The 27890-nt window shown below is 39.2% G+C and overlaps 1 protein-coding gene across 2 annotated transcripts in view; it reads left to right on the forward strand.

The window, feature by feature from the left end:
• Nucleotides 1-27890, forward strand: part of edil3a (EGF-like repeats and discoidin I-like domains 3a) — a 197711-nt gene that overhangs the window by 53073 nt on the left and 116748 nt on the right. For both annotated transcript variants that reach the window (XM_041788413.1, XM_041788414.1), the window contains exon 3: nt 9739-9867. In XM_041788413.1, the coding sequence (XP_041644347.1) occupies nt 9739-9867 (129 nt within the window). The remainder of the gene's footprint in view (nt 1-9738; nt 9868-27890) is intronic.

A 27890-nucleotide genomic window follows, 5' to 3' on the forward strand; every position in this document is an offset into this window, starting at 1 on the left:
ATGCAGACTGAAGGCTTCTATCTGTTTAGGGAAAATGTTTCAGAATGTTGGAAGATAAACTCAGACATGAGCTTTCTCCTTCTGCTTTAAAACTCCTCCCTGACCACTCATGATTAGCATGTCAGCGCCATTCCATTTTTGTGTGCACTCCAGCTGTGTGTCTCTGTCATTCATGCAGCCAGGGTGTGTAGTGTGTCTAAATATTGTTGGCTTAATAATCCCTTTGTAATCTTTGTTTGTCGAGGGCGACCTATACGATAAAAACTCTGCAAATGCGGGCCTTATTTAAATGTTATTTAAACAGTTGACACGGCTATATTACAGACTTGCTCTATATTGATTATTCATGAATATAAAAGACGATAGAAATTCTGGAACTTTAAATAAGTTCACTGAGGCAATGAGAAACAGAAGCAGGAGGATAAAAGTCTGTAACTGACACTTAGGAGTCAAAGAGAATTCAACTGAACAGCGTTTTTTTTTTTTTTTGCTTCTTATGTTGAACAACAGGCAGTACAGTTGTTTGTTTTCCAAATGTGAGCTTCACGCACCAAATGTAAGTCATCTGTTACTTAAACATTTAATTTAATCCATTTCAGAGCCTTATTTCACACATATAAAGACATTTCCACCATTAAGTTTAAACAGAGGGGAGGAGAAGTTTGACACTCAACATTCTCTGGTGGAGATTTGTCATTGTTTCCAAACACCAAAACTGTGGCTAGTTTAAATGACGAGTGGCTAGTAAGTTTGCAAAACCACTAGCCACGACAAAAGGCTGTGGATGTCCCAAAGGCCTCCTGGCATATTACCAGGGTTGAAAAGGCCCAGATAGAAGCAATGCTGTCCAGCTTAACCTTGGATGCCAAGTGACATATGTATTAATATGTGTTGGGCTCGCTTGTTGCCACCTCACAATATATATATATGTATATTTAATATGCACCTACTGAATATGTATGTGATTTTAACTTTTTTTAACTTGGAAGTAGTATTATGGATTTGTCGTCACTGGTCTTTCTTTATGTATTAAAAGATTCTTAGATGTAATTATCCACATTAAAGTAACAATGTTCCAGTAACCTGTTATATCTCTGTCAAACAGTCCCTATTGGCTTTCACAGCTGTAGATGAGCTCAAAATATTCAGTGACAGGACTTTAGATTAAATAGAAAATGTATTTCTCAGCGTCAGACTCATGTTAAAACAATTACAGATTAAGAATTAAATTTACTGTCTAGTAAGGGGGAAAGAGCATATCAACTGCTTCAGTTGAGCTTGAAGCAGCATGAAAATTGGGCGACTGAATTGAACTTTCTCTCTGTTTTTTTGTCTGTGGATAGTTTCACAGGCTGAAGAATCTTTCCTCACATTAAATGTTTGGCCAAACATCAGTCGCTTTCTGCCAAAGTGCCCTGGCATCCATAAAGCAATGTTCATTTCATGCTTTCTGCAGCTTCTGTGGTAGTCAGGGTGCAGGTCTTCAAGGAGGCTCTGTAAGGTGCAGACTCTGTTTTTCTTCATCAATTTACAGATTAAGTTTTTAGAAAAGCCTTTTGAAAATTTTGCACTAGTCAAATGTGAAGCACCCCTGCTGAAGAGGATTTAAACTGGAATTATGTGCACTTAAATGTAGCAGGTGCCCTCAGAAACGCTATAAATACACAGACCCAGCGACTGCAGCGCTTAAAATCCTCAGGATGCTGTTGAAACCTTGAGAATCATAATTAAGCCTTGAGATTAGTATGTTACTAATGTCTTATTGTGGAGCACAGAGCAAAAGTTTTTCTTTGAGCAGGTTGGAGCCATCCTCTATCTGATTATCTAAAATCTTATTAGGTTTCAGGGAATTTCTTTAACTGTAAACAGCCTGTCATTGCTCAGAAACATCAGAATGAGCAAAAGGCCTTTGTTAGAGAAGACCTTTGGGAGGCAGGGACATGGTGCTGACATTTTCATGGCATTTAGTCACTGACAAGATGACCTCCATTTTCCCTCTTTCGCTGGATGTTCCAAGAGAGATGCCAATCTTCTGTGCGACCTCTTCATTTGGATATTTATTTGACATATTCCAAACCATTTTGTTTCTGCGTCATTCTTAAAACTGTGGATTCAAAGTGCGTTTGTCTGAAGCTGTTCAACACTGATGGGCTGAAATGGCAGAGCAGCAGAGGCACAGAAAAGCAGGAGGCCAACGACTCACTAAAAGCATGAAGGTGCAGGCGTCTCACGCTGAGAGCACTGATGTAATATCAGCGATGCAGTGCCAACTTTCATCAGTCGAGGTGAAGGATGGGTGCAGTGACCATGAGCCTGTGAAGCAGTGAAGCCATCATGAGAAAAAGAGGCTGGGTTAAAATAGATTTGACACAATTAGGCCATGTCGGATTTCTCTGTGATGTGGCTGGCTGCACACTCAGAGCTGAAGAGCTTCAATGTAAATTTCCCCTTCTCGAGGCAGGTAAAATGTGTTTCTTTTTTGTAAGGTTTTAAAGAAAGGTTAGTGTGATGGATGAAGGGCCGGCCAGTCACTTTGAACTCTGCAAGATGGCAAAAGTGGAAGAGAAATTAAGAAGTGACAGTTTCATTTTCAGGGGCGATTTTCACTGACAGACACTTCAACAATATACAGTAGTTGTACTACCATATCTGCAGGTTATTTTCTAATAAAGATGTCAGTTAAATTTGGTAAGTGTTAATTTGGGCTGTTTTAAAAAAGATCTGAGTGTAGATCAATGTTCGTAGTCTAACTCCAAACCCATTTGCTGTTTTAGAGACACTTACAAAACTGCTGGTTTCAACAGAAAGTTTTAGGGTTTAGAAATAAAACAAATCAGTCAAACTGAGCATAATTTATGTATTCAACTCAGAGCATGAATCACAGAGTCTAACAAATCCGTCTGTGTATTAATGTCGATGCACCACACTGCTGCTGCTGCTGATTGCAAAGCTTCACCTCCTCCACCCCAGCCTCCTCCTTTATAGTATAGCTTGCTACAACCATCATACTCAGATTCATGACGCTATGCTTTTGAACTTTATTCATAGTATTCAGTACACATTGTCACAGATGTATCTATCTATATGGAAGTTTCTAGCTTTGCTCTCTCCCTGGAAAGTCAAAGCATGGTGCTTGACTTACCCAGGGAGCATCTATTGAGCAGAGCCTTCCCCCCAAGTAAAACTGTATATCCATTTTGCAAATGGTAAGAATGTATGATGAGAGTGTTCCTAACTGAAATGGGATAGACACTTTCCTGAATGCAATGTTTTCATAGGAATGTTGTCAGAGTCCGTAATAGGACAACATAATAATCAAGAGGCTAAGTGCTTGATTATAGTCCTCTTATGAGAGTGAGTGAGTCTTAATACCTCAAGATTTTCAGCCTCAAAGATGCATTGTCGAATAAAGTGTTGAAAACAATATTGGTGATAAAAGGATGAGCTGAATGATGCTGTTATGAAATTTGCATTCGCTCATGCACTTATAAACAGCTAATGTTTGTAGATACACAAACACACATGTAGCTTTAACCCTGATCTGTCAAGCCTTTGTGACTGATCCTCTGTGAAACAAAGGATGCTTTTCCCGTGTTTAACCATTGCTCAGGTTTTCACAGCTGATTGATTGGACCCTTTGCAGCCAGAAAAGAAATCTCAGTGCTCGTGCCGGACACAGCACAGGCTCACATCAATCACAGAGCCAGCTTTGGCTTGTACAGCAGAGAAGCAGCTGACATTCACACAGGAAAAGATGCCAATGTTTCCTCCAGACATGAATCACAGAGACACGCGTCACACAGCTTCTGAAGAGAGCAATCGGCTGACAGACTGATGAGATCTCCACACACATCATATAATGTCCACTCCTTTTCCTCCTCTGGAAGAGATGCCTTTTTGTTTTTATGCTTTTTAAGTGTTCTGATCTGCAGTTTTGTGTCCTTTAATCCCTGTTGCTTCCATCATTCCTCTTGGTATTCATGCTTCACCAAAAATGTCACTGTGAATTACTGACTGTAACTCTTTAAATCATAAATGGAAAAAAAAAGTAAATGTAAGAGGCATGCCTTTTTGAGTTTTCAGTCAAAGCTAAGTGGCTCTAGTATGAAGCTTTTAGTATTATTTTCCATCAAAGTGATACAAAAAGCCATATCAGCCAACAAAAAACCATATCAGCCGACATGTTTTACCTGTACCATTGAGCTCATGGACAACCACTGTGCTGCCCCAACCACCCAACCATGCTCCATGCTGGGGTGGAAAGGAAGAGTACAGAACTGATGCAGGGCAGAGGGAACAACTGGGAATCTTTCTGTCTAAACAGAACACCAACTGGAAGAATACTCATCAGGAATTTGGTTATGATGCATGTCAGCACAGCTCAGGTTGTCTGCCTGCAGTAGTTTCATTCATTCTGTAGAGCATGTATGAGGTCAGGCACTGATGTTGGATGGGGGGGCCCTGGCTCCAAATCTCCATTCCAGTTCATACCAAAGATGCTTAGTGGGTTGTGGTCAGGGCTCTGTGCCAGCCAGTGAAGTTCTTCCACACCAAACTTATCCAACCATGTCTTTATAGTCCTTGCTTTGTGCACTGGGGCACAGTCATTTTGGAATAGAAAAGGGCCTTCCCCAAACTGTAACCACAAAGTTGGAAGGATAGCATTGTCCAAAATGTCTTGGTATGTTGAAGCATTAAGATTGGCCTTCACTGAAGATAGGGGGCCTGGGCCAAACCCTGAAAAACAGCCCCATAACATGGCCCCTCTTCCATCAAACTTCACAGCTGGTACAATTCAGTCAGGCAGGTAACTTTCTTCCTTTTCTCTTAGTTGCTTGGAGTGTTCTTTTGTCTTCATGGTGTAATGGTAGCCAGGAATACTGATCATAATGACCATGATTGATTTATGAAATTAATAAAAGGGTAAACGTGCAAGAGGGTGAAAACTTTTTATGTGTAATATAAAAGAATAATTCTTAAATCAACATAAGTCAACCCTTTCAAAAAGACACCAGCACAATAGCTCGCCCCACCTAAAAGACACATCCAGAGACTTTCAAGTTAACAGCCTGCCATGCTGTTAGAACAGCGTGAATCTGTGTTGATTGCTGCATCTGAAAAAACAGATTTGACAGGTTATTTTGCACATTACTCAGGTTTTCTTGACTTAGTATTCAAATAATTGAAGGGGCCCTGTACATTTCAACCCACTCACATCATTGGTCACAGAGTTTTGTGCATTTTCGGAACAGTTATTACCATCTTTCCCAGACTCACAGCACTATCATTTATGAGTCTTTTCTGTCACAGGGTGTAAAAGACTTTCTTTCACCTTCAAATGTTCTTGGTTCCAATTTTCATCCAGCCCCTTGGATCAGTAAATCAATCTTTCTTTGTAATGTTTTGGAGCCATTTATACCTTAAAAAATAACATATTCCTGCCTCAAACATAGCTGTCATACACAACACCGTCTCTGTGCATCTTGCTCACTCACTCCCATGTACTTTGCCTCTCTCTTTCTTTTTCCTCCCTGCTTTTTCTGCTTTATGCGCTCTCCATTAGGGAGGCTGTCAGTGTGCCTTGGTGCGACTATAGATTGTCACGTCAAAACAGCTCTGAAACCTGTCACCCCCTCCTACTCGGTGAGCAGGGCCTCAGTGAAAGCTATTATATGTTTGTCTGTACTACTGATTAGCCGGCGCTATTATTATTACTGATACAGGTCCTGCCTTTGAAATGGCATGACTTTGATAGGATTAGCTCATTTGTAATTCATATCCAGAGGCCCACTAATTCCAACAAGAACTCTAATAAGAATCCTAGTGGTCTTTGTTTGTTTATTTATTTCCTGTTCTGATTTCATTTTCAGACTTGCTTTTGTTCAACATGTCCTGGGGTTTGGGCGAGTCTTAAACGCGCGGTGAGCAGATGATGCGGTTTATAATCCAAGGCTGCACCCATTTACTCGGCTTTGTTAAATTCTCTGCTCGTGGCGGTTCATTTGTCAGAACGACTTAAGAGGGCATGCTAGCCTCACCCTTGAGACTTCATCTTGTTGCTTATCACTTAAAATGAAATAAGAGACCCGTCAAAACAGAGTTTACCTGTCAACGCTAAGATATGAGCCTACAACGACTGGAATAGAAATTACACCAAGAGACAGGAAGCTAGAAAACAGCTCATGAAAGCTCATTTAGCATCTTCTAGTTCTTCTGTCAACACACCTCTGCTTTAACCAGCAGCCTTTTTTAACTTTTATTTTCATTTGCTGGCCTTAAGTAAAGTGTGCATTAATATCCAACGAGAGACTTCTGAAGTTTTCCCATCCAATCTCAATCCAAAAAGTTTTGACAGCCTGGGTGCAGTAGTACAACTGGATGTTTAATAGATGAGACAGCTATTGGCAAGCCCTTGAGTTATGAAACCAATAACCCTGCATCAAGGCCTCGTCATTTACATTTAGCCCCTCGCTGCAGGTTAGTCTGAGTGAGGTTTTAGATGGCAGGAATATAGCACCATATTGTGGGCGCTGCCAGTGAAGTAATATACATTTGGTTGATTTGATTTAAATCGCAGCTGGTCCAAAGGAGATAAATTATTTTGAAAATGAAAGGAGGAAAAATGCAGGAAAACACACTCTCTGAATGAAAAAGTGCTTGAGTTATTAATAACTACTACCCTGTTTTTCAAATTTATAGTGTATCTTTTGTTTGCCTAATTCCCAAACCAAGAACTCACCAGCGTCTCCATAGCTTCTCTGAGTTCACTGTGCCCAAAAACTAAAGAGACAAGGACAGTAATGATGAATAGGGCATTGCACGCATCAGGGATACATATGCTAGTGGTTATGAATATAAAATCCTTTGCAGGCTTGCAGTGGAGCATAAGAGCCTTCCTGTCTGAGTTAAATTTGAGGCATGTATATGGCGCAGTACCAGCAGATATTGATTTGATTCTGAGCTGTTGTCAGATTTCAGGTAAGGAACAGAAACATGAAAACTTTTACAATACAAGTCTATAAAGCTTTTGGAAACTTGAAGTCATTTGAGGTTTAGCCCAACAAAGAAAGCTACAGAACTATTACAAACACTTCAATGCAGGTTTAGTGCAATGTTGTGCTTTGGCATCAGATTCTCAGACCAAAGCAGACCATTGGTTCTCCCTGAATTGTATTCTTGCTACACTGTCATTGTACCATCCCTGAGTGTGTGGCAACTGGGTTTGTGCATCTTCACTGGTGTCATGATTCAGTTAGATAATGATCACCGATTTGATTTCATACATTACCACGCTGCATCACAGTGCATTAAGATTCATCTCAGTGGGACGCATCCTTACTTTACTCCATCACTGCATCTCCTAAAAAATGAAGTCAGTTTTCATTTCTCAGAATAAGCTTTAAAATTTAATGTTAAGGTACATTTCTTTAAATTGTAAAGCAAAATCATGTCTGAGCCTCTGAATAACACACAGACAGGCTCAAAGAAGTGCCAGTGTAAACACAGAACTGACAACAACAAACCAAGATGGGCGTTTGACTTGACTCTTTTTCTACAAAGTAGTCTGAGTTTTTAAAATGAAACGAGACATTGAGGCGCAGTGGTGGACTTGTTTCACGTCTTTCTAGCTGCAAGGAGGTGTTGAAACAGCATAACCAAAGTCCTGACAGGGACAATCCAGCATGCAATGATTTTTGTGTGTGTACTTTATTGTGGAGCTTTGACACATCATTTGGCTGCATGGAGATGGACACACATTCAAACGTGTTTACGCAGCACCCTCATCTGCAACTAACAGCAAAATAACAGCAAACTAACTGTGATTTCTCACACCAATGTACAACACCTCTCCTGTGTTATCTTGGATTGGGGAACTGCTTTAATGAGAGCTTACTTTAATCAGGGATCGTGAATTAGGTGTATGATCACATCCAGGTGTGCCAAAGAAGCTTGGGGTGTGATTCAACAAAGTCCAGCTGTTTTCCAACTTTCTCTGTCAGTTATAAAGGAAAACCAGACTCGTGAAGCCAGTGTATGATGGTTTCCATCTATTTGCATGTGTTTGAGAGTAAACAAGGTCCCCTTCAGCATTGTGGCAGAGTTAGCATACATGATATACGGAGTAAGTGACGTAACGGGGTAGTACAAATTGAGCAAGACACAATTATAGTCCAAGGATTAATGCGTGAATCATGGACCTTAATCAAGATTATTGCATTCATGCTGACAGCCCTGGTTTGGATCATATCTGCTTTTTTTAACACCATGTTTTATGGTAATCTTTGCACTTCATATTATGAAGCAAGACATTTTTGCTGATTTATATTTACAAATCAGCTGCCAATTAATGGATTTTTTATAGTTCTTTCACTGTGTGTTGTATTTATGTCTGGTTAAAAAAAAGAAGAAAAAACTTTAAATTTTAATGTTATGGCTGCTCCGAACTCTGGCCTGTCACGCTATATAGGGCACTCAAGGCTGAAGTTTGAATATTATACAACAAGTCAGTGTATCACACCCAGCAGAGCAGCAGTCAGTGTAGTTATTCACAGTTTTAATTCATTTTTAAACTACTGATGACTGGTCATGAGTCAGCTGAATCATCTAGCTTTTGATTTGTTTATTATCTTGTCCACTTATCATTCACTTCTGTTTATTCTAAAGTGAAACCTTATTTCAGAATAATTTCTTTCTCTGTTTTGTGTTAAAACCTGATACCTTTATCCCTAATTAATGATATTCAACTCAGTTTTTGGCCTTCCAAAGCTTCATGTGCATTGGAAGTCGGTCCATGTGTTTGTAATTGTATGCAGGCTTGTTTTTGCATACAGGTGATTGTGCTCTACCTTGCAGCTATACTGTGCTCTCCACTTAGTTCTGCGAGGATGAAGTTTTTCCTTCCTGGGGGCGACATATTCAGAATTTCTAGACCTCAGGCTGCCCTCAGGACCACAGAGACCAACAACAATAATAAAAACAAGCCTCTGTCCTTTCCCTGGCTCTCCTCGGTTTCACCTTTCATAAAGTTTGACTCATTACTAAAAGGCCAAGAAATTGAAGTCAAGAATTCAAACTTTTCAACTGCATCTTTCAATTAGGGTTAGCTTGTTTTCTTCACTAACTGGGTGGAGACAGTGCAAAATTTATCCTTTGTGACTGTTGGTTTGGGAGTGTTTAATCAACAGGCTTCTCCAGAGGGAATCAATTACCCAGAAGACTTTGTTCTTGTATACACAGTAGATCTGAAAGTCAGACGTGTAGCCTGTTATCAGTGTCTTGCTGTATCAAAGGGATAGTGTTGTATTTTGGAAGTGTGGTTTTATGATGAACTTGCTAAGGGTAAGTATATGAGCTTTAGGAGATGCTAGTCAGCTTTTCAGAGTGCTTGCGTAGGATGCAGACAAGACTGATTGTACCGTGTAATATTGCTGATTTGAAGGAAAAACAAGCTGAAAAGCAACGTTTGGATAAAGTAAAACACTGTGAATTCTTTCAATATAGCATTTATTCACCATGATGTTGCTTGTAGCTCATTTTCCTAAAACTATCTAGATCGCAACGTGGAAACAGCCCCATCATAGTAATGTAGCATGGCTTCTGTGCTGTCACTCTGTCTCTCCTTAAAACGGCCAGGCTGACCTGCAGCTTATTTTGCTAAAACACTTACTACTCTTCAAAATGACCAAACTATCATGTAACAGTTCCTCACATAGTTTCCTCCCTTTTCTCTCAATGTAGGTCCTTGCCATCCAAACCCCTGTCACAACAGAGGAACATGCGAGATCAGTGAGACCTACAGAGGGGACACCTTCATCGGCTACGTGTGCAAGTGTCCACCAGGCTTCAGCGGAGTCCACTGCCAACACAGTGAGTCAGACCCTCCTCTCCTTTGTTTCTTTATACTCTAAGTCATTCCAAACATGAGATTAAATGAAGAAGCTTGCAAGATCTGAGAAACCTTCGTGTCTCTTCTACACGTTTTCCACCAAGAATGAGTCGTCCTGGAAAGATTTTTCAACAAATTATGACCTTGAGCGGTGAATAATTGTTGAACAGTGGACAGGAAGTAAATCTCTGCTGAAAGGATGAGTTCAGCAAAATGATAGTGGGTTTGCTGGAGAAAGGAAGTGCTGAATTGGCTTTCTTTTGTTGAGCATGTTCTTAATAACATTAGTGTGAGGAGGTTTTTGCTGCCTGTGAGATAATATTTTACATTAGAAGAGGAGCGTTGTTCAACACCCAAGTGCAATTTATATGCTATCGTGAAATGAACTTTCTGAACTTTTAAGCCTCTTACACTCCTAAGTGTTCTCAAGGGTACAATGCTGTGACAATGTTTGGTGTGGCCTGCAAAAATATGAGTATGTTCCCATACTTTAGTTCCTGCAGTTGGTCTGGAACTAGTGGGCCCTACTAGCAATGTTTCTAAGTGAATAATTACAAATATGGTGAAACCAATCATGGTTGTGTTTAGTCTGGTCTAAAGATTAAAAAACACTCAAGAAAGAGTCATAACTGAACAGTTTATCTAAGATGTGATTACAGTCGCAGTGGGTACACAATGTAAAGTTGGTTTACAGAATGTAGCTAACGCTAGCAGTGCTAGCACCACTGGTTTCCACTCCTCTGTGCAGGTTAACGTTCACCTTTCTGTGCTGAATGTCGTACAATATTTGATTTACATTCAAGATAATGTGGCACAGACTACGTATAGCTTTCTCCTCATTTTCTAGACAAAAAATGTGCCAAACCTCGCTTCCTGCAAAACACTTTCAGTTCGCTCTTGTTTACCTTTGGAGCATTGTGGCAGGCATTAGCTGGAGTTACAGTGACTTACAAAGGCCTGAAATCCCAGTTAAAGGCTCTTTTAAAACATACTTGACATTTTACAGAGGCCATTATTCAGAGCCCCCGTAAAAATCTTCCACACCTTAAAGCCAACATGTTTGGTTCACTTTCTTGCCAGGAACAGTTATCAAATGAAAGTAGGTTGTTTGACATTTCAAAGAAAAGTCATGTTACCTTTTTTCTAAAGGCGCCTGATTCACAAGCAGCCATTTTTCCAAACAATTTCAAAGTAGTTTTGACAGCAAGTCTTAGAAGATGTCAAGGCTTGCTGTTGTCAATCCCTCTTTTTTAGAAAGTCGATTTTACTGTTAGAAAAGTTAACTTGTGCTTGATAATTTGTAACAACACAGGAAAAATATAGGCTTCGGCGAAGTAGCAGCAGAAGAAAAGTAAAGTATGGGGCCTACATGTTAAGGTCTTGCTTTGAAAGCTTTCTGCATCATTTAAAGATTCTGGATTTGGAAAAAGCAAACAGTGCTAAATCCTGCAGAAAGATGTATAGACTGAGCCCTGTTGCTCTGGTGTGTGTGCTTGGCTGAGCATTGCATTAGCCGTGCACAACACAGTTGTCCTTCATCACAGGTGTGCTTTCAAGTAATGGATTTAATGTATCATGGTGCAAAATGTGCAGTGAGATGGGGCATCATTTTCTTAAAGGAGAAAGATGGATAGAAAAACAGAGAGACCGGGAGATGTGAAGCAATACTTAAAGAAGCTATTTATATCAGTCTATAATTCTGCCAGACTTATACAGAGGATGAAACGACCAGTGGTAGAAGGAAAAGGGCTTTTATTTTGGGAACAGTCACTGTCACTCATTATTTATCTGTTCCTCCGATCACATTTTTTTCCCCTTGTTAGATAAAAAGGCCCATAACATTAAAGGAAATGAAGCGAGTCACCATATCAACGGTATGTCATTGTGTTTGTCTCCAGCCAGAATTGTGAGCAATTGGCCAGCATTCATGTCATAATTCAGTTATTGTTTCCTATTAAGCCCCCAGGGTGGTGAGAAACTGATTCGATATGGGCTGAATGCACATTAACGTCTGCCAATTCTCCTCACGGTTATTATAGCTGAATGGATGAGTGTGTGAGATAGAGACTGAGGGAGAGAGAGAGGAACAATGCTGTATCTAAAGACATTAATAATCAAATCCAGTGTTTGGATAATTCCTGCAATTAGATAAAGGCATACAGATAATCTGTTCTAAAAAGTAAATGCTTTGCTGGCTTTATTGTGGTTTAGTGATGACTTTTATTGAATGACAAGTGTTACAGAAAGGACATACATGAGGAGAAAAAAAAAACAAAACATTTTGGCTGTTTTTTAAAAGAATGTCCAAGAAATTTGTGTTATGCCAGTGTTCACTCTGTAATTTCAGTGTGTTCCTAAATTTAATGGGTTTATTCAAACTTTAACAATAGTTTTTCATTTATCTGCGAATACTACAAATCCAAAAGTTTTCTTACTAAAGGCGGCAGCTGTTATAAATGTATAAATCTGAATTAATTCAATAACTTTTGTGCCTTTTTAATTACACAGTTCCTTTAAAATGTATCCAGCCCCTTGGATGCTTAACTTTTTAATATTGATTTTATGAATCAATCCTAGTCAAGTTAATTTTGCCTTTTTTGACCAAAAAATACAAAAAAACCCTCTTTAATATTAAAGTGAAATCTGATTTCTACAGATTAATGCCAATTAAACAGAAATATGAAATGTAAAGAAGTGACTACATAAATTTTTACCCCCTTTTAAGTGACTGAACTTATTCAACAGAGGTGCAACCAATTGGTGCTAGTAGTCTCACCATTAGTGAAACAGGAGTCACCAGAGTGCATGAATGTGTCCCAAGTGTTTGTTGTATAAAGACACCCGTTTCTGGAAGGTCCAGTCACTGGTTAGTCAGTATTCCTGGCTACCATTACACCAGGAAGACAAAGGAACACTCCAACCAATTCAGACAAAAGGATTTAAAAAAATGTTAGTAGGGCGATGGATACAAAATAAAATTACAAGGCACTGAACATTTCCCAGACTTCACTTAAATCCATCATCAAGAAATGGGAGGAATGTGGCACAAGTGTTAGTCTGCCAAGATCAGGCCGTCTTCACAAACTGAGTGACCATTCACGAAGGAGACTAGTGAGAAAGGCCACCAAGACACCTATGACTACTCTGAAGGAGTTACAAGCTCCAGCAGCTGAGATGGGAGAGAATCTGCATACGATAACTGCAACACCCTCACAGCATCATGCTGTGAGGGTGCTTCTTGGCAGACAGCCCTGGAAAGCTTGTAAAGGTAAAATGAATGCTACAAAATAAAGGAAAATCCTGGAGGACAATCTTATTCAGTCTGCAAGAGAACTACAGCTTGGACGTACAGATTTTTATGCAATTTACATTAATTTGTCGAAATCTGTTTACACTTTTACAATTAAGAGGGTTTTTTTTTCTTTGGTCAAAAAAGCAGAATTATATCAGCCACAGTTACTTTATAAAATCAAGATGAGGGTAAAACATCCATGGGGGTAAATACTTTTTACAGGGGCTGTATAAGTAAGTCCTTTCAGGAGCATACCTTTCATTTAGGATACAGTACTTACAGAAAGATATTTTTAAGACGGATTGAGGATTAAATTGCATTGTAGGATTAGCCTTTATCTACTGTCATATCTGCAGTAATCCTCTGTTTTAAACCAGTATTGCCCCAGATCAATGTTTGGCGTCATATATTTACTGTCTGCTCTACAGACATAGTCTAAAATGTGCGTCAGCCTTCCCTGTCTTTTAACTGTTGCTGTTAGTATGTCCGCGCTCCATCAGAGCTAAATCCAATTTCACACCTTTGAACGTTTCCCTAAATACCTGCACTACATATCCCTCCTGTTAGACCAGTTTTATGAAGCACAGCCTGAAATGATGTTGCACATGTCCAGCTAGTATAAGTACAAGCTATTTTAGACTCCTTTGATGGGTGGGTACTGCTCTTTATGCACTAAATATGTCCATTTTCTTTTATAACACCCAACACAGCTGTCAGTGAGTCAACATGAGGTGTTGAGATTTCTACATTGAGGGCAGGCGTCAGACAATCACAGCTGAAAGAGGTGACAGTGTGAAAACACAGCAGGCGTTAAAGTGAAAGATCAATTTCATTGAGCTGTGTGATAGAAAACACATAATGTCTTGTTCCTTGCAACATAAAATACATTAAATGTCAAGTTTCAGAGGTGTTTGTGACATTTTCTTACATGAATGTGCCACTGGTTATAGCTTTGACTTTATTTTTTAAGATATTGCTGCTTTAAAAAAAACAGAACAAAAACAAATTTTGATTTAAATCTGGAAGAGTCATTTTAGAATGGTAAACCTCAGGTCTTTGTTCCTAATGTTATAAACATGGTTGTTCTTTAGACTATTTTTAGGGCCTGAGCACTGAGGGTGTGAGGACCCTATTGAAATCCATAGGATCATTAGTATTTTATACCTTTGGCTGGACTTTTGAGTATCTAAACATGCATGGAAACTCATAAAAATTGGCATGGGCATGTGGCCTGCTGGGAATTTTGGTATTTTGTAGGTTCCAAATATGAATGTGGAAAATTGGATCAATTGCGCCCCCTAAACTCATGAAAAAATACAGCCCCTTGACACTTTTTTACCTACAGGAATGAAATTTGTTAGACATATTCAGTTTCCCAATATGCAGCAGAAAGTCTCTTATCATCACTGTGAATTCCCAACAGGAATTTTGAAAAAATGTGTGAAATTTTTCCAAATGCAAAAACACTTTAATAACAAAATTTCAAAGCTGCTTTTTACGTTAAATGGGTGGATAATATAATTCAATATCAATCCCAGGGTCCTTGATCTTTTTTCAGTTGTACAGTGGCAGACTTCGCGCTGTCAGAAAATATTGTAATGTTCTCCAACACTTCTAAGATATCGGTATCATATCGTAACGTGATGAACCTGATGATTTACACCCCTGCTGCCTTATAGCATCTTGGAGCTGTCACACATTGTAAATTGCAGCTATAGTGTGCATTGCTTTATTCACCTGTGCAGTGTGTAGAGCAGGTGATGATGTAACACAGCCCTTCATTGCTGTGCTTAGGCCTACTTTACAATATTGCAGTCTGAACACAAAATTCCCTGGGGTAAAAATGCAGCAATGCATTATTTTACAGTGCACCTAAATTGGAACAAATCACTCAAGCTATAGGCATGAAAGCAACCTAAAAGTTCATTTAACTTGAGAAATCCGGTTACTTCACGTTAGAGTATTTTTAGGGCCATTATTCTCGGAAGGTCAGTCATCTTTGTAATGGTGAGGCTGCACATCGCTGATAGAACGAGCGCTGTGTTTTTGGGCATGTGGCCAAGCATCATAATGAACTGTCATGGTGTGAAGATTGGGACTGATTGCTTCAGTCGTCACGAGGTTGCAGATCATTTTAAGGGCATCCGCTCTCAGTGTATGAAGGGCAAATCAAGTGTAAACTGTTTGGCTGTTTTATGGAACCTTTTTTATTTTACCTTCTCAGATGTTTGATGTAACGCTGTCACAACTCTTTCACTCCTGGTCAGGTTAACAACAGAATTTAATACGATGCACTTTAACACCAATCCTTTCTTTGATGTCTGTTGGAAAGAATGCATGTGGCACTCTTGGCTTTTCTTTTCACTCTCACTCAGCAATGAGGCTCAGAAGATCCTTTGTCTTGACTTTCTTTCAGAGATGCTAGTTTTATTATTTAAGCCCTTACACATTGTGTAACACTTAACAACATAATATGAGACTGTTTGCTGAGCGTAATGGTTATTTATGAAGGAAATTATATGCAATGTAAATGAAATACAGCCAAATGCCAAATTAACAGGCGAAACTGATGCTCTTGCGTTTTTCAAATCAGTCTTTTCTCATCCTTCCATGGTGTGCAAACCCTGTAAGCGGTTTCCATCTTGTTCTTTGATCAATACATGGCTTTACCTTTCTTCCTGAAACACCAGCAGCTCAGGATTGATTGGGGCTAAGTGTGGGATGTGCAAGATTTTTTTTTTCCTATTTCTTAAAGCATGGCTTTGTATTTGATCATGTATTGACTGTTTCTATCATGCTGTATTAGCCCTTGCTGCCTCCACAGCTTCTTGCCACAGAATAATCAGCCTCTGTTTATTGCTGTGGCCTGATGTAAAGCCGCAAGGAGCCATTACTGTTAGTCAATGCGCCTGGGACAGATCACAGATGCCTTTCATCAGCACATGGGAGAGAAAAAGAGGCTTCATAAGGACTCACTCTGTGCTTACTCTTTGGTACCACATTTAGGACTGCATTAGCAACCTGGTCCCTGTGTTTTACTGATAGTTAGGAAGTGTCCAGTGGAGCTTGTATTCAGGGGCGCATTTAGTCATTTGGGGGCCCAAGGCAAACCCAGTCACTGGGGCCCTCCACATCCTTGTACCGAATTAACAAAAGTTTTATTCTCACCTCAACACAAGGTCTTCAATGTGGGCAGCAGCAAGTAGGTTCAGCCTGGAGATTGTTGTATCTTCTGTTACTAAAAAAAGGCACCATAAAAGATAACAGAGCTAGACTGGCTTTCCCCTGGCTCCATTACCATCTCATTCTAAGAATTAACACATTAAACAGTGTTAATCATGTACCTAGTAACATAACGTAATTAAATGCATTTCCTCAAGTTCTTTACTTAGGATCAATTTTTACAAAAGGTGAGTATAATATTTAGGCCACTTTCTCCTGCTTTTGAAATCTGTTACAGTTATCTGTCAGCTTAAGTTGCTAGTTACATAACCAGGTTTTTATGCCCCCCTGTCCAGTGAATTATTTATCACCAACAAAAACGATTCTGAATATTAATGTTTATCATCAACTAACAAGCGTGAATTTGAGAAAATTCTCCTATTTCCTGAGCTAGAAAAAGTACTTAAAATCCTCCTTGAGGATTATTATCAAACAAGTTAATCATCTCAATGCTTTTGCTGTAACTGATAAGAACATTAATCAACATTTAATATAGTTTACCATTTCGACCGCTTTAATACTCTATTCTTTGTGATGAAAAGCATCACTTGTGTCACTCTCCACTTCATCTCTAGAACTACTGCATTCTCCTCGGCTGACACTGACAGCAGTGCTGCTGCTGCCAGGAGCGTCTAGCTCTTGCTGTTGTCGCATGTCTGCTTTTGTTGTGAGTGTGAAAAAGGTTGACAACTTTGGTAGTTTTGATAAAAACTGTTTATTTTCCTCTCGCCTTCTCCTCTTCTCCGCTCCACTGGGGAACTCTGCTTCATTTTTCTCCAAACAGCGCCAACAAGTTTGCTTTGCTACCGTCTTCCTGAATCAATCTGCACATGCGCAGTAACATGGAATAGTCTATTGCATGAGAAGGGAGGGGGGAGCTGTCGAAACGATCATGATAGATTAAGCATTCTAAAGTATTTTTAAGCGTGTGCATTAAGACTAAAAGAATAATATGTACTTTAAATCGAAGAAAAAAAAACAATAATCAGTTTTTATGAGACGTTCGGGGGCCCCTGGAAATCTCAGGGCCCTAGGCAATTGCCTGTGTTTGCCTAATGGTAAGTCCGCCCTTGCTTATATTTCCTTTTCTTGTTGATTTTCCTCTCCATGGGCCTTCTGACCACTCATCTTTTTTTAACAAGAGCGATGAGTAAGAGAACTCTTATCTCCTTTCTTCATCTGTTTTATGTGCTTTATTTTCTAATAAAGTCCAAATTATAGTGAAGAGAATCTCACTACACCCTAAGGCAGCATGAATGAGTAACAAAAGGACTCTTGTTATGCACAATACTCCCTGTACTGTGAACAGACTATCTGTGAGGCACAAGGCAGCCTGGGAACACCTACCCATATCATTTAGTTAACAAACCCTCGGATGGTTACTCGCATGCACCTCTCCAAAGAAAAAGTGTCCTGCCCTTCTCAAAGCTACCACTTCCTCACTGGAGGTGACTCCGAAGCTGTGCATCCACAGTATGTAGTGATGACACATGAAGAGATGGAGGAAGAGGGCTCTTATTATCCGGCATATTTTTCACTTCAGCCACAGAGGCTATCAGAAGGAGAGAGTGGAGGAAAATTAGGGGGCTTGTTTTTTTCAGCCCTCTCTCACTATGATTGTGGCAGTCGTTATCTCCTTCTAACTGCATGGCTGTACTTTTGAAGTCACTCTGGTAAAGTTCACAATGAAGCATAAAAATGTCTTTCTCCTTTTCTTAAATGTTAATGGCATTTCACTGGACTTTCAAAATCCAAAATTCATTCAGTTAGAAATAGAGAAAATCTTTTATGTAGATGATGAAATTATTTTTGTTTGTTTTCTTTTTTGCGAGAGCAGAATGCCTTTGTACACAATATGTTGATCTATAAAGTTAGTCTTGTTCCGTTTTTATCACAAGCACTGGCCTCAAGTACTGCCTGAAATAAATGCTGGTTAAGCCAGGTACACATTGCTTGATTTCAAACCAGTTCTGGTCTGATTTTTCAATCTCATGACTGATTTTAGAGTTGGACAACAGTTCAGTTAGATTTTGTGTAATTTGTAATGTAGGGATGATTTCCCGGCACATTTGATAGTTCAGCTGTATCCCCTTTCCCAACTGCCCTTTTTTTTCCAGACTATCAGACAGTGTCTTATTATCATTATTAGAATAGTTTAATTGAATCTAAGAGCAGCACTACTTTACTGCTCTATTTATTGATAATAGTTCTCTATATTTCATTTCCAGCCTAGCCGCTAATTCTAGTACTGATAGTTCTGTTTTTCTATCACTTTTGTTTTCTATGAATCAAAGTTGTTCCTGCTAGTTTTCTGCACATTGCTACAATCACTAAAGTTATACCAATTGCCTGAAAATGGGAGATACATTTATGGCCACAACTGCCATAAATTTGTCTTTTATTTGTTGTTTTGTTGTTTTTCTTGTCCCTCACCTCTTCCTACCTTTCAACCCTACCCCTCCTACTAGTGCCAGTGGTCTATTCTAATAGTCCACAATAGCGAGTATATAGTCTAGACCTGCCCTCTGTGTAGAGTGCCTTGAGATAACTTTGGTTATGAATTGACACTATACAAACAAAGATTGTTTGTTTGATTGATTGATTGATTGATTGATTGATTGATTGATTGATTGATTGATTGATTGATTGATTGATTGATTGATTGATTGATTGATTTGAGCACCATGGCATACTGGTAAGGATGTGTGATTAGCTAAATGGTAAAAGTCATTTTTTATCAGTTTACATCCACTGTCCTGGCCACATGCTCAGTATTGCCTTGAAGCCACAATGATCTATAAGTGGATGTAAACAACCGCTAACTGATAGCACTGATAGCATCTTGTGGGAACAGAGTAGTTTAGCATTTTGATCTAGAAAATAGAGATAAAGTTATCCAGAGACTGTCAAGTTATACACATATATAACAGAAGAACTAAGTGAAGATATTCAGCCCAGGAATGTGGAAATTAACCTACAAACAATCAAAAGCTGCAGTGACAGCTTTGCTAACATTAGATACATTCTGTAAACTAGCTTTGAACCATTACTAAAGGTGAGACGGTGTTTGTATTCCTCCTAAACCTACACAGTTCTGGGGTCACAGATTGGTGTACATAATCCCATGATGAATACGTCCGAATTCTTTCTTCAGTTCATGGTCTGAATGGAAAAAAAACAGTAATGACAGATTGCAGTATAACCTGCCAACAGAGGTGGCAGTTAGCTAAATGTTTTACAACAACCAACAAAGAAGAGGAAGAAGCAGGCAAAACAAAACACAGGAAGAAGAAAAGTCATCTACGGGTGCAATAGCAGAGAAGTGGCGAAATCCACTGGCCTTTTCCTCCCCTTGCTAACTTCTCTGCGCTGTTGTTTAAAACAAGGTTTAAAAGCTGGGAGGGTCAAGGACTTAAGCAATGGTAATACGTTCTGAAGGATATGCAGAAGTAAAGAACAGCAGCTACTAGTGTGTATTTAAGCTCTCTGCTTAGACTCTGTTGCAATGTCCTATCCTGTTTACATGAGCTCCTCAAAAACCTAAGTACAAACCAAAATCTGACCTCTGTGAACTGCTGCTGTATATCCCTAGCTGCAATCATCCTTTCAACAACGCTAGAAAAAATGTTTTTTTAAGTTTTCTACATCAATATTACTATGTTGGAAGTCGCGTACGTATCAGCTGGGTATTTAATGTAGGCTGATTCTCAAGCTAAGGTGTAGTAATCTGGAAGACAAATTTAAATTATTAACTGAGGCAGTGAATGTCTAGATTTAAATGTTTTTCCTTTTTTTTTCAAACCTTTGACTGTGGAGGAGTTTACACAGTTTTTGGCTACTGCTTCTGGTTACTCTGAGGAAAAAACACCCATTCTCAACCAAAGTATGGACCCTTACTTCTCTCAAATTATCCTCCAAATTGACACTGTGTCCACAAAATCAGCTTTTTATTCATCTCAGTGGTGAAGCTCAGCAGAGCGCTGCTGCTATTTTGCTCATAGCTCCGGGGGAGAGCTGCTCATGAACCGAAATCCACTAACTGTCTTAGATCATAAGAGTTCCATAGCTGAGCTTTGTTCACGGGCGGATTTTTAACTTTGAGTTTGGAGAAAACAAAATAAGTTTGTAGGGCAGGCTTAGCTAACTGGATTAAGATTGATTTAAGTGCAACTATATGTAAGTGAAAAAAGTTTGCTAAAGAAAACTTTTTTTGTGGTAAACAGGCAGAAGAAGCACTTTGTTAGCAGGAAGTTAACCTAATTCAAAATAAACAGAGGCATCAATTTAGTCATAGAGCCTGAGGTTTGTTCTTGTAGGTATAAATCAGTCCCATCCTAACAGCCTGTGGCTTACAACAGCCGGGAAGTGTTACTGAAATTATGCTAATCTGCACTCTAGTTTTATTTTTATATGCATAAATTAGCATGAATAATTTGAACAGTGCTTTATTTTCTTAGGAAAACTTCTGCCTCTTAATGCATGACTTCTACTCTCCTGCTCCTCTGGTGTTTTTTTCTGCTTTGTGTCAGAACAAAGCAGCAAGTATAGCACTTTTCCTTATCTTTGTTTAGGTTCATCCAAGAGTCTCCACTGTCTTTTCTTTGCACTGTTGTGTTTGGGGAAATTCTTTAAAAATGTCACATTGTTTATCTCCAGAGTGGAGGTGTCCCCCAGCTAGTGATTCATTTTATCAGATCTAAAAGTGTGGCCCCATACGTAAAGAAGCCTCAGAACTCCTGCAACTGCTGGCAGCCCAAAGGCTCTTCTCACTGCCCGTTACTGTGATGTAGAGCTGTGGGGAGGACACAGCCATTTCCAGACACCCTCTCAACATTACATCCACAATCCCACAGCCCACCCACTGATCTCAGTCTGTGGCTCGAAAGCTGAATTTACAGGAAGAAATGACTGAAGAGAATTCTGGGGGAAGGGTCCGTAGTCGACAGAACATCCAAAGAAGCAACCACAATCATCCCGCCAAACCGTCAGACGCCGACAACTCACGGAGAGACAGAGAGCGTCTGTGAGCCCCCCTCTCTCTCTCTGTCTCGCCCGAGTCTCTGCAGATCAAAAATGGAAAAGATGGATATGGTTTAGAGCCAGCAGTGCTGTTGTTCAAGCTCACTGCACATTTGGTCTTTCTTTGTTCAAAGCAGTGCACATTTGTGCTGCTGGAAACAGCTGAGCACCAATTATGTGCTGGTTTAGTAATGATCTAGTCGATAAATCTGGACTTTGGATGACTTTTCCTATTTTGTCTGAGTGAAGAGACGGAGATTAGTGTCTGAACCAGCGCTATTCATGTGAAATATATTTTGAAAAATAGCAGAGAATCAAATTTTACTTCATGCAAACTCATTAGTGTGTTTGAGCGAGGGAAAAAGACAAAATAATGAATATGGTTAGTGGCAAACATGCTTAATGGCTTATTATGTATGCTGGCTCATATCTATAGGTATATATTTAGATAAGTTGCATTCGATTCATCCAGAATAGGCTCAAGCCCCTGCTGTCATCTTTGTTGTATAATCTGGTTTCACATTTTTCACATCTTGAAGCATCATTGAAAAGTCTAACTTCTGTCACATTTTTTATTGCTTTAATTGCTGTTCATTTTTCACTGTCTCAAAGGGGCTCCATGAGTTGGAGGATGAAAAGAAAGCCTTATAATGATCCTCAGGGATTTGCTCTTGGCCTTACAATGTGGCAGTATAAACAATAGACACTGTACCGGGGATGGAACAAGTACAAGAAGTACGTAATGTACAATGGCACTTGTTTTTTTAACCCAGGGGGAATAGGGAAGCAATATATGAACACTACTTCAGGCACAGGGCAAGAAAACAAAGGGAAAGGCTTGGTAGATTATTCCTTCAGTGTTTTCTGGCAATAAATCTTGTACCGTTGGAAAGCCTGTTTATTTCCCTTCTAAATGGTGCCACATTTGTAAGGAACATGCATTTGTGGCATGAGCAGCAGAGCTAAGTATGTGGGTTGCACCCATGAAAAATTTGAAAAAACTTTCCTGGTACCTCCTCCTCTTGCTGTTCACCAGCCTGGTCACACACTGCTGTGGGATGGCATCCCATTCTTCAACCAGCACTTGTCACAATTCAGCCAGTGTGGTTGTGTTGGTCACTCTGACCAACAGCACGCCCAAGCTGATATCACAAGTGTTCAATTGAGTTGAGGTCAGGACTGCTGGTAGGTCATTCCATCCTCTCCAATCCCAAATTCTGGAGGTAGTCCCTGATAAACCCTAGTCTGTGGGGGCTAGCGTTGTCATCCTGGAGGATAGAGTTCAGTCCCAGATTGTGAAGATGTGGGATTGCCACTGATTGAGGAATCTCATCTCAATATCTCGCTGCATTAAGATTGCCAATCAGGCACCTGATTGTCAGCACATGGGGGTACCAGAGGCCTTAAATCAAGAGTCAATAGCAACAGCAAAATAAGCAGTTTGGCACTGGCTATTTAGCAAATTTTTCAACCCACATACTCAGCTTTGCTGGTCATCCCACAAATGTGTGTTCCTTAGAAATGTGGCACCATTTAAAAGGGAAATAAACAGGCTTTCCAACAATATAAGGTTATTTATTTGGAAAAACTCTACCAAACACAAATGTCCTTACTTTTTGTGCTAAATTTATAATCAACCAGGCAGTTTAACTAAAGGAAAACCTTTATAATAAAGTGCAACAGCAAAATTTTCGATGCACTATGAAATAAATATGCTGGCTATGATCCTAAGCATTACGTTTAACCTAAAACAATGAGGCCTTTTATGAAGGAGGCTTATTATTTGGAGGCAGACCTTTATTTCAAATCCTTTCTCTCTGTTTTTTGAGTTTAATTGTTCGTGTTATAGTACAAAGTGTACTAGTATATAAAGTAACTTCAGTTTTGACAGCCTTAAATAAAATGTCTCATAAGCTGGGGGTTGTCAGGTAATTAAATGATATTAAGGGGGATTACTGCTCAGAGATGTGTGCTTTGTTTGGCATTGATGTTAAACATCACCACATTAATCATTGTGGCAGTACTAAAACATACATGTAACAGTCAATTTTCGATGGAAGCTCTTTTCTCCTTTTTCTTTTCATGAGCAAAGCATCTCTGCTGTCACTAACTGGCTTTGTTTATCCCTTAGTAAACTTCCCTGATTTCAGACTCCAGACTCCTCTGTGTGTTTCCATCTTCCCTTGCGAGCCTGGTCTGAGTAAAAGATTTAACTTGCCAAGTGGCATCATGTGTGACGATTACTATAGACAAGTCAAGAAAAGCTGCGCTGTTTAAAGAAGGCTACTGTTTAAAAGCCTTAAAACATGAGCTTTGTAAAATGGAAATGCATAGAATTTACCATGTTAACCCTTTATTAAACCCAGGCCTCATTTGTTTGTGTGGACCCCGTAATAGGAAGCCTGGCTGCAAAGTGACTACTGGTCTTTATTTGACGATTTATGGTGAACAAGAACATACAGAAAGTCCTGAAGTCTCATGTTATTCCAAACAAGACCAGCAGGTGGATTATTGCTTTTTAGAGGAAATGTAAGTAAGGGAAATTAATCTCTTCAGTCATCCTTTTGACATAATGCACATAAAGCCAAAGTAGCCAGAGGTTTATTCCCTTTCTCCAGATTCATACGCATTTTTTTTTTTTTTTTTTTTTTTGACAATGCTGTCTCTCATTTGAGCATCAACCACTGCTTTCTGTTCTCCGCAGGCTGTCTTCGCTCCTTACCAAGAAAATTAAGCCAATCAGCTTTGACCTCTTTTATGCCTTTTTTAATTCAGTAACTGGTTCTGTTGAAAATGTAGCAAAGCACAAAAAAGTGTTTAATAAAAACTCATTAGAGTCCAAAATATACTACACAAGACAAGTCACTACGGTTATGTGGGAAAATATTTGTTACTCTCTACCCTTTCTCTACAGTGCAGATTTTAGTGTATCTTTAGAATTTGGCGTGATGAAAATATATATCATAAGACCGCCATTCTTCTGCACCAATGATACATTTGCCAGTAACATAAAGTGTTCTGTTAATTTTGAGTAAATTTGTATTTCTAGAAAGCTGTATGTTTTGTTTGCTCTCCGTGTATTTGTTTCTTGGAGTGTGCCTGTGCATGCACCCACAGAGTGAAGGAGAGCTGGTCAAAGATCAGTGTTGTTCTTCAAATGTCTATTTTCTCTGGTATCCTACTACCCCTTTTCTCCATCCCAGGAGGAGCTGACCCTGTCTCTTCTCTGTCAGAGGGCATTTTGGATAACAAGCTGTGGAAACAAGCTGGAATCAAGGTGTTCAGGGGCCACTTCTTCTGTGTCACTGACACAGATATTTTATTTAGCTTTCTCGTTGGAGCCGTTTGCTTGGCAGATCACCAATGACCTTTTCAAGTTTATTGAATACATGAATAACCCCGGACAGCTTTTACCTGTGCATGGAGCAGATCTTGTCAGAGTTAGAGTCATGCATGTTGTGACATCTACATTTGCTGGTTCTCTGACCTATCATATAAACTTTTCAAATTTTCCATAAAGTTTCAGTAAGCATTTTGATTCTGCAAATCCAGCCAAATAAAAACTGCTGCAGAAACATCCTCTGAGTAAGATGACCTTTCTTACTTGGCAAGGTAATGCTCTGCTAGCAAAATTACAGTTGACAGTTTATTTTTTCTCTCTCTCTCTTTTCCCCACAGTGCTGTTGAAATCAAATATAATAGCACTGATTCCTTTAGAAAGTTGAGGCAACGTAAAGGGAGCGCACCAGTGGTGTGAAGTGCATCCTTCCAGTATCATCTAGGGAAAGGCCACGACTGTTTGGAAAGAATGCTGAAGTGCTTTCAGAGTGGTGGATGTTGAAAGTCTTTAAAAAGAAGAAAAGGATTTTTTTTTAAAAAATACGCACTTGGAATGTGCTCTTTGTATGCTTTGAATGTCCAAATATAAATCACAATGTAGCCCATAAGTCTTTTATTATTCGTATCCCCAGAGCAATAATTCACCTGCTTTATCCCTCCTCAGGAACACTTTCATGGAACGAGCTGTAACCAGGGCCTAATTGTGTGAAGCCCCCTCGGTCACTCGAGCTGGGCTGTCACCTCCTAGCCTCTGCAGTGAGCCTGTTGGCAGATAGCCAGAGCATAAATAGAGATGCATTTTCAAATCCCAGGTGGTGGAGAAGAGTTAGATTCAGTCCTGCCCGGGGCTTTTGGATGGCACAGCGAGCCAAAACAGAACACTGATAAATGTTCAGCTTGACTCCACAGGCCTGCATAAATTTAGTGTGGCTACTGTGCATATGCATTGATATCTGTGTTCTTTTACTATGGACGCTCAAAATGTGCATTTTGTGTGACATAATAAAGTCTTTTGATGGATGCCCTGCAGGGAGGTTTTATATTATTGTTCATCTTCTGATTGAATCATAGATATGAATATGGCAGAAATGATATAGACATTCACTAAAGCACTTACAGAATCTTTTATTGTGTTCATTAGACACAGAAAAGGGTAGTTCAGAGACGGGTCAGCGAGGAAATGAATTAATAAAATCAGAGCGGAATTACTCCCTCTTGAAACCAGAAGTATCTTAATATTGCAGCTCTATAAATATTAAAGTCTTCATGAGTCTTTCAGAAGCTGACCCTTATCAAAACTACTTTTCTTTAAGCAGATGTGATTTTAAATATTTGGCAACAATGCAACTCTTTCATAAGATATTGCTAAACTTAGCAAAACATTGATGTGTATTAGTTCTTTTATGGCTTGCTTTGCAATGTGTTTTGACCTGGGTTAGGTTTAGGCGGTTAGGGTTAGGGACTATTTTATTGTCTTTATTTGTTGTGAAAAAAAACAAATTGTGTGATGCTAATGCAATAGGCAATCTTGGTGATACACCAGTAGAAACTGCACAGACTATCTGTCTAAAGAGGATTAACCCCATTGATTTATCCAGGGTCAGCATGAGGTCAAGATTTTTTTCTGCATAATCTACAACCAGATTGCCTCAACCAGTTAGCTGACTTTGGTATACACAGTCATCTCACAGGAGGATGAGTCAGTATGTCTCTTCTGATCCTGTGGCATTTTTCAGCATGACCTGGTTTCCTTTTCCAAGTTGTTGCCACTTAATACCAACAAATTTTAAAGTATCCTCATTGCGCTTTGTTATAAACAGGAGTGTTGAATCCTCAATGTTGAACACTTCAAAGTTGATTTTAAGCCCCGAAGTGTCATTTTTACTACATTCTGATTTAAAGGGCCTTTTCTGTTGGAGTTATTTGACAGTGTTGATGCATTCTGTGTTAGTTTGGCTCTGTAGAGAGTCAATTGATCTAAGCACCAGAATTGAGTTTTCCCATCATGCCTTTGTACAAAGTGTTTAGATGTGTTTTGAATGTGTTTAAACATTGCCTGTTGTACAGTGGTCACTGTTGGGATTCCTTTGCTGGTCTTTCTGGTGGAATGTTGCTTTTTTTTTTTTAACATATATTAGTAGGGCTGCAGTAACAGATTCTTTTTGTAGTGGAGTACTCTATTGATTCTTCTGACGATTAATCAAGTACTCTAATAAGAAAGATTGCATTTTTTTAATCAGTCACTTTTGCTTTTTCAAGAGAAGTAGTACCAGACAAATGAGAAAAAAAATTTGGTCCCTTAAATATTAAATATTGGTATTAACAGGTTCTCTAAAGAAAATATTTTTTACAAAGTGCAGTGAAGTTCTGATGACAGTTTACATTTCTTAAAGTTACAAGGAAAGGAAGTCAAATAATTACATAAGATTATGCCATATTTGGGGTTTAAGGGATCCTTTACCAGGAAATTTCTGGTGCCAACACTCTGTTTCTTTCATTGTAATTCATATTTATTTTCCAGTTTGTTATTGAAGTAAAGGGACACTTAATCATTTTAACATCCTCTAGTTTATGCATGAATGCAATATTTCACATTAAAGCAAGAATAAAGCTCCATCATTCACACAGCGGTATGATGATGGCCAAAAAGTGAGCCTTTAGATTACAGTAATACGGTCTATTTTTCAAAAGGGTGTTCACTTTGAATTTTTGCACATTTTTGTTTGTGAGTTCATCCACCATAAAATAAAAATATGACCTTTTAAGACCATCCACTGACATGGAGAACATCTCCAGGGATAAAGCTGCTTCTGTGGCCTGTTGAATCCTGACTGTATGATGATGAACTTTGACCTATCTAGTTTCGCTCTCAGTCACCCTCTGTGGCAATTTCTATTTCATTCTATTTCATTGGTATCGATTCATTATCAATATAAGTCTTATCAAATTGTTTGGGATGCTGAAACTTTTTCAAAATACACTCGAATCAAGATGTCAGTGCGCTGAATTTTAGATAATTTATAATTCAATGTATAACGTGCGCACGCGGAGGGGGGGGCACCAAAGCAGGACTTGAATCGTGAAGGCTGAAGGTTTTCTGTGAAACCGTCGGGTCAATCAGAGAAGTTTATG

This window comes from Cheilinus undulatus, linkage group 5, assembly GCF_018320785.1.
Source record: "Cheilinus undulatus linkage group 5, ASM1832078v1, whole genome shotgun sequence".
Taxonomy (NCBI): domain Eukaryota; kingdom Metazoa; phylum Chordata; class Actinopteri; order Labriformes; family Labridae; genus Cheilinus; species Cheilinus undulatus.